Source organism: Myxine glutinosa, chromosome 9 (genome assembly GCF_964187855.1).
Source record: "Myxine glutinosa chromosome 9, kmMyxGlut1.1, whole genome shotgun sequence".
NCBI lineage: Eukaryota > Metazoa > Chordata > Myxini > Myxiniformes > Myxinidae > Myxine > Myxine glutinosa.
Genome location: NC_136269.1, coordinates 39,013,609 through 39,021,543, shown reverse-complemented (window position 1 = coordinate 39,021,543; position 7,935 = coordinate 39,013,609). Strand labels below are relative to the sequence as shown.

General features: G+C 45.6%; 1 protein-coding gene across 1 annotated transcript in view; it reads left to right on the top strand.

The window, feature by feature from the left end:
• The first annotated feature begins 491 nt into the window (after positions 1-491).
• Positions 492-7,935, top strand: part of SUPT7L (SPT7 like, STAGA complex subunit gamma) — a 33,186-nt gene continuing 25,742 nt past the window's right edge. The window contains exons 1-2 of the mRNA XM_068129287.2: positions 492-989; positions 6,046-6,420. Coding sequence (XP_067985388.1) covers positions 589-989; positions 6,046-6,420 — 776 coding nt within the window. The 5' untranslated portion in view covers positions 492-588. The remainder of the gene's footprint in view (positions 990-6,045; positions 6,421-7,935) is intronic.

Genomic DNA, 7,935 nt, shown 5'->3' with positions numbered 1-7,935 from the left:
ATTGTGTAACTTCCAAGATGGCCGCCAGCGGTCATTTTGGATTTTGCCCTCTGGTGGAGTTAGTCCACACTTTTGGGAGGGGCAGAGGAGCTCTTTTTTTTTTCTAAATACATATCCCAAAGTACCAAAATCCATCCGCAAACGAACTTATGCTCTCCATGGTCACGGGAGTCCTGGATATGCCCTTACTCGACGTTTGCACAGATGCTCCTGTTCCAACACCGGTAAATGTTAAGCATTTATTTTACAATTTGCAAACCACAAACTGATATTTCACGGAGGAATTCAGATGTGTTATTAATTTATTTTCCTCAATATATTTTCGCCTTCGATGACAAATTGTGACGTCATCATCTGCACAAAGCGATATAATTGTCTAAATAACTTATCGTGACGCTTTATTTGATGTTTTGATCTGGGTTTTCGTTTTACTTTGATATATTATATATGTTGTTGTTTCTTTCTATTTTATGTGTCGATGAAAAAACAACAACAACAACAATGACATATGATGCGAAGCGCGCTTTTCCGGTCTAGCGTCGCTGACGTTCCCCGATCTCCGAACGGGATCAAGTCCCGCGTTTTTCGATGCTCTACTGGGGAGAGCTTCCAGCGGCGGCCGGACAGCCGGGTCGAGGCGCCGTGGACGTGCTGCAGGCCGAGCCTCGGGCCGCAGAGCCGCGAGCCCCGGCCCCGCACCAACCGAGGCCTCGCCAGCCAAGGTCCCGTGGGGCTCAAGCCGGTGGCCTCGACCCGCTGTCCGCACACACCGTCCGATTGCTGCAGCACTGCCGCCGGCTCCGGGGCCTCCAACAAGCTGCCGAGGCTGTCAAGACGGACGAGGCGGCACCGGCGACCGCCACAGGTCTTCCACCTCCCCCGCCTCTCCCCATCCTTCTCCCTTCCTCTCAACCAGAGGTTGTCCTTGGACCTAGGCTATACAGTATACGTATGCGGGACCCGGACGTCGAGAGCAGCGAGTTTGCCAGGTACTCGCCGGGTATGCAAGCTGTAGCACAGGTGCACCTTTCGGATGTACGATGGCTGACACTATAACTATAAGTATAAACACTCATTCACTAAACCCAATTGCACGCGATCTGTCGCTTAAAATGTTTACTCCTCTAATTTTATTTATTACGTACGCAAATTTGCGGCAATTTGACCACCTATCCCCCTCCTCTCCCGCCTACTGTGTGTGTGTGTGTGTGTGTGTGTGTGTGTGTGTGTGTGTGTGTGTGTGTGTGTGTGTGTGTGTGTGTGTGTGTGTGTTACGGCCTTTACGAACTCCTGCAGACCGAGTCTTGGTTCTACTCCGTTAACCATCTTGAATTATTCGGCGACATCCAGTCCTCTTGCTCTATTCCTTACCAACATCCCAGGGGTCGGCGACCGTTTTGTTCAGGAGAGCCAATCAAACAAAGCTCAAGCAATGTTTAACTCTGTTAAAGATTTGGAATTGCATGAAACTTTGAGTCAAAACTAAGCGGAACCATTCGATTCCAATGTCAAATCGGTGTCATTACTTATGATGCAGAGCGATGGAACGATGAGCAGGAAATGGAACACAAACTGATGGTCTTAGAAGTGCTGAACATGAACTTCGGTGAAGAAGGCGAATTGCACTGGAACATGCAGTGAAGATTGCTCAAAGCTGAACAAGACGGAGGAATCTCGCTCAGTGAAGATTGCTCAAAGCCAAAAAGGATGGAAGAATCTCGCAGTAGAATATGCAGTGAGTATTGCTCAAAGACGAGCAGGACGGAGGAATCTTGCACTGGAGCATACAGCGAAGATTGCTCAAAGCGGAGAAGGATGGAAGAATCTCGCACTGGAGCATGCAGTGAAGATTGCTCAAAGCCGAACAGGATGGAGGAATCTTGCACTGGAGCATGCAGTGAAGATTGCTCAAAGCTGAACAGGATGGAGGATTTTCTCACTGGAGCATGCAGCGAAGATTGCTCAAAGCCGAGCAGGATGGAGGAATCTCCCACTGGAGCATGCAGCGAAGATTGCTCAAAGCGGAGCAGGATGGAAGAATCTCGCACTGGAGCATGCAGTGAAGATTGCTCAAAGCCGAACAGGATGGAGCAATCTTGCACTGGAGCATGCAGCGAAGATTGCTCAAAGCCGAACAGGATGGAGGAATCTTGCACTGGAGCATGCAGTGAAGATTGCTCAAAGCTGAACAGGATGGAGGAATTTCTCACTGGAGCATGCAGCGAGGATTGCTCAAAGCCGAGCAGGATGGAGGAATCTCCCACTGGAGCATGCAGTGAAGATTGCTCAAAGCCAAACGGGATGGAAGAATCTCGCACTGGAGCATGCAGTGAAGATTGCTCAAAGCCGAACAGGATGGAGGAATCTTGCACTGGAGCATGCCGTGAAGATTGCTCAAAGCCAAACAGGATGGAAGAATCTTGCACTGGAGCATGCAGTAAAGATTGCTCAAAGCTGAACAAGACGGAGGAATCTCGCTCAGTGAAGATTGCTCAAAGCCGAACAGCATGGAAGAATCTCGCACTGGAGCATGCAGTGAAGATTGCTCAAAGCTGAACAAGATGGAGGAATCTCGCTCAGTGAAGATTGCTCAAAGCCGAACAGCATGGAAGAATCTCGCACTGGAGCATGCAGTGAAGATTGCTCAAAGCCGAACAGGATGGAGGAATCTCGCACTGGAGCATGCAGCAAAGATTGCTCATAGCCGAACAGGATGGAAGAATCTCGCACTGGAGCATGGAGTGAGTATTGCTCAAAGCTGAACAGGATGGAGGTATCTCACACTTGGGCATGCAGTGAAGATTGCTCAAAGCCGAACAGGATGGAGGAATCTCTCACTGGAGCACGCAGCGAGGATTGCTCAAACCCGAGCAGGATGGAGGAATTTCTCACTAGAGCATGCAGCGAGGATTGCTCAAAGCCGAGCAGGATGGAGGAATCTCCCACTGGAGCACGTAGCGAGGGTTGCTCAAAGCCGAGCAGGACGGAGGAATCTCGCACTGGAGCATGCAGCGAGGATTGCTCAGAGTTGAGCAGCACGGAGGAATGTCGTTGTGGCCCACCGGCCACCATGCTCAAAAGGACAACGGGTCGGAAAAAGAACAACATTGCAGTTTTCTCAATGGACTTCTGCTGCTGCATCGTTTTGCCGATTTCCTTGAAGTCCTGTTTACAACTGGTCAAATTACGCCTCATGCAGGCATTTAGGCTTTCGTTTGTTAATCTTGATCGCAAGTTACCTCTGCCACTGAAGGTGAATGGAGGTTATATTTTCACCCCTGTCTGTTTGTCTGTTTGTGAACACTATCTCAAAACGTTTTGGACGGATCTGAACGAAATTTTGCGGGGAGATTGGGTATGTGAAAGGACGAAATGATGAGATTTTGGTGACTCATGGCATCCAGATCTGGAGCTGAGAATTTAAGTGATTCTTCACCATTGATACAGCAAAAAACGATATATAGCAGGATATCTCATAAAGTTATGGATGGATTCAGACAAATCTTGGTGGATTGGTTGTGTATGTGTGACAAGGACGAATTCAAATTTGGTGAAGATTCGAATCCTGATCTGAGGATTATTTTCAGTGATTTTTAACCATTGAATGATAGAGCTAAAACCGATTATATAGCATTATATTTCAAAATGTTATGGCCAAATTCGGACGAAACTTGGTGGGCGAGTTTGTCAAGTGACAAGAAGAAGCCGATTCGATTTTGGTTCAGGTCCGAATCCATATCCGACCCATCAGTGGGATAGAAAACGTAAACTGTTTAGCCTGGCGGAGGCATGCGCTCTACCGAGTGCCGTTGTGGTTTTTAATGTGACACAAGTGCGAGAATGGTTGTTTGCATGTGTCGGTAGATCCAAACTTTGTTAGCAAAGCAAAAGTGACATTCTGCGTTGTGCTGCATGTAAGTGTTAGTTCATTCCAAGTTTTGCCGAATGTGGTTAATCCTCCTGCGGTAATTTCTTCAAATTAGTCCAGCTGTGCAGCTTTGCTAATTCTGCGTGTTGCCGAGCAAGACTTTCCAAGTTTGAATTCAGGGTGGGAGAATTTTCCACCCAAATGTCCAACTTCTTACAGTCTGCAACTTCTCACTCCAAATCTCCAACTGAGATGCCTGGAATCACTGTCGAGTCCAGTGCTTCCACGCAAGTTTCATGGGGTTGAATTATGAACTTCATCAAAATGCTGTGTTTTGCAGAAATTCACGAAATTAGACTTGACCGATATGAGTAGATCGGATGTAAACATCACGAGCTGCTGCAAATCAAAGCTGTTGCTTGGTTCCTCTACTGTGCATCAATCTTGAAACGCTCATGATATCTCAGTGAGTTGGTCTCAAAGTGAGAAAAATAAGAGGCGGAAGAAATAGTTTCTCCTTGCTACTCTCAATATGGTCGGCCATTTTCACAGTTCGATGTGAACTGTTTTTGCTGATAAAGACTTGTTTTGCATTTGCTGCAAGATTTTGTCGTTGTTGGGGAATTCATCAAACAGCTCTCTGGCAATGTTGAGTATACAGCTCTTCACATATTCGCCATCGATAACAGGCCTACCTTTGCGAACCATCTTGAAAGAGCCTGCAAAGCTTGCAGAATTCATACTCCCTCCTTTATTCGATCCTGCCAGTAGTTTGCTTTGCCCCACTTTGCAGATCCTCACATGCCCTTTTCCAAGCTTCACATTCTGGGTATTTTGCTGCAAAGGCTACATGTTTTGGCATGAGATTTCGTTGTATGTTTGATTTGTTTTTGTTATGCCTCTGCTGACGAAGCTGTTGGAGGCCCTACGCTTTTGGGTTGTCCATCCTGCTGTCCGTCCGTCTGTCCACCCGAGAAAGGTTTTTGTTACTGCGATAACTTGTGAATCAGTGATGGGATTTTTGACCAAACTTGGTATGAGTATATGTCATGATGCAAAGATTAACTGATTAGATTGTGGTGGTAAGGCCAGGTAAAAATGTGATAACTTGTGAACAGCTGAAGGGATTCAAATCAAACTTGGTACAAGTATGTATAATGATGCAATAATGTCGGCGGAGGCATATTGGTCAACGTCGTGACATCAAAGAGTGCCGTTCTAGTTTGTTTTTTATTTTATTTTGTTGGAAGCTGAACGTTCTCTGCATAAAAGGCAGGGGAAATCCTGAATTCTCCAAAAAGGTATTCCCTGCCTTTCATTCATTTCGCCATTTTCACACTCAAGAGTGGGTTCAGTAAAAATGAAAATCTGAAACGGTTCTTGCACAGATTGACTGATTCAGATTGAAATATATCGTGACCAATCAAAACTCGATGAAATTACACTCAGGAATACAAGCAACAATAAGATCTGTCTCCATGCCGCAGCCCAGTTCGTGCAGAACAGGCTAGAGATACGGCTCTTGGACAGGCTTCGGGCAATAAACAGGTTAAACCACAGGCTTGGGGCAGGTATATCAAAATGAAATCAATACAAACCACGAAATTGCAACCCGTGGTCCTTTGTAAATATATTTTCAAAACAAATATCCTAATATTTTTAATTAAGTGTTAAGCCTGTTCATTTGATCTTTGTGTGCATTTGCACAGATAAACTGAGGGTCTGCGAGCCACATTGGGATCGTAGAAGAGCCATAGGTTGCTGACCCTTACTCTATGGCATTCTTCACATGTCTTGTGGTTAAGCATACTTTGGGTCATCTTTGTTGTGTTCTTTTTATTAGCAGGTCTATGTCCATTTTTGCGATGCATGATTACTTACTGTCAGGGTTTTGTCGAATCTCAGGATATTCGATTTTATGGCTTGTTCGCTGGATAGTTCCATATTCCCTGTAAAGTTTTGATACACGGAGCAAACAGTTCTGATCCTATACGTGTTTACCCATCACTGAAGAATTGGTTTTAGTAATAATTAATGATCTGAAACAGTGTGCCAATCTGTTGACCATTTCTGGGTCTGAATTTGTGAATAATAACGAAGGTCAAGATTTATTTTTGCCTGGGTAAGGAATGTCTTAGTTTTCTTTTCTTAGGAGACTTTTCACCTTTGTTTGGCAGGGGTCAAGCGCTGCCCCAGCCTGAGCTCCATGCGTCTGAATGTCGTCGTGTTCTTGGGCGTGCAGTCGCCTCATTAGTATCTCATGCGGGTTTTGACACCGCATTTGAATCTGCTCTGGAGACCCTTACCGACGTGGTGCACGAATTCTACCTGAAACTGGGCCTCCTGCTGCGGACTGCCTCTGACCATGAGGCTCTAATGGGCTGTACGGCTTTTCCAGACGTGATCGAGCAGGTGTTCCATGAGATAGGCATCGGTTCGAGCCTCGAGTTGCGTGGATTTTGGCAGCGCCGTGTGCGAGACTACCATGCTTACGTCTTGTCCAGCAGTAAACAGCTGACCGAGGAGTATGAGCGAATGCTTAATCCCACAAGGTATGCCAACGAATTATTGTTGTTTGTCTTTTCAGCTCCCTGTGCATATCATTGATTTCTCGTCATATGCTGCATGTACTCCAGAGTAGCTAGAGGATTAGCATGTCATTCTCTGTATACTCCAAGCTGAATGGGTGTTTGGAAAATCAAACTTTGATCCCAAGAGGATGAATGTTCTCTGAGTTAATTTTTTTATTGTAGCACACATTGGTGTTTCTATGGTAATAGTATCAGAGAACCTGTTGCGGTTCCGCTATTCATCGGTTCCGCATATTTGTGGTTGATAAAATTCTACCTGTTTCTCTATTCGTGGAAAAGTGTCCCACGAATTCGCGGGTTTTTTTTCTATTTGCGGCCGTGTCCCACAAATTCGCGGTTTTTTTTCTATTCGCGGCCGTGTCCCACAAATTCGCGGTTTTTTGGGGGGGTGGGGGGGCGCAAAAAAAATTCATGAGCCACTAGCTTGACACATTTATAAAACCCATCTTTCACCAGTCATGCACAAAACAGCTGGACATACACAAAAAAGCATCTTCTACGAGCTGCGAGCATGACCTGCTTCTACATTCGCAGCCGTGTGCCTCGTGTTTTCATTGTTTTCACGGCCGCGGATTTTAGCCGCGCTATAATTGAGAGCTTCGCGGGATTGAGAGCTTCCCACCAGCTATGTAAACAAGTCAACCCCGCGAGTAATATAAGGAAAACGCTTCATTAAATCTATTACAGTTTGCAATTTGCGGTAAAAGGTCGATGGAGGCTGGAAACTGTTTGCCGGGAAAGCCAACTAAATCTTTGCTTTGGGACCACATACATACAGTATCTCTAACTACATACATACAGTTGGGGCTACATACATTATCTCTAACGAGTTTCTGCAGCCTGCGATGCGATTTCCCCATGGTAGGGATGTCGCTCTGAGGGGGCGACATGGGGAGAAACCCCTACCGCGATAATACAAAAACCCTTGATGAAGTGTTTAACCGCTAATTACCCACAACGCGCAAGCATTCTAGTGCCAGGGATGTGAAGCCCAAAGGAATGAAACCGCAAACCACTCAGATGATGAGAATAATTTGGGTTTATTGCTCAGCAATACCCGAATTAAAAGAAGGGTGAAAGAGAAGGACAGAAAAAGGCAAAAATAACATTTATACAGTACAGAACGATTTATAACCCACGTGCCCTAATCTCGACATGGCTTGACACAATAACTTAACCCATTCACACACAATTATAAAGACAACTAGAATCCGGGCACTCGGTAGAGCGCATACCTTCGCCGCAGCTACTGTTCTGTACTTGGCATGGGAGTGTATGCGATGTGAAACTTTATGTGAAATGCGATCGATTTTTAAAAATCAGAATTTGAGCAAATCTGTTTCATTCGTCTGTTAATATGCCTCCCCGATTGACAAATCTGCAATTTGAATTTCATTTGAGGTGGAAATGATTGCGGGAGATCGCGTTATAGTGATGACGTCTTGGATGGACATCCTCTTCTTCAGTCGCTCATAA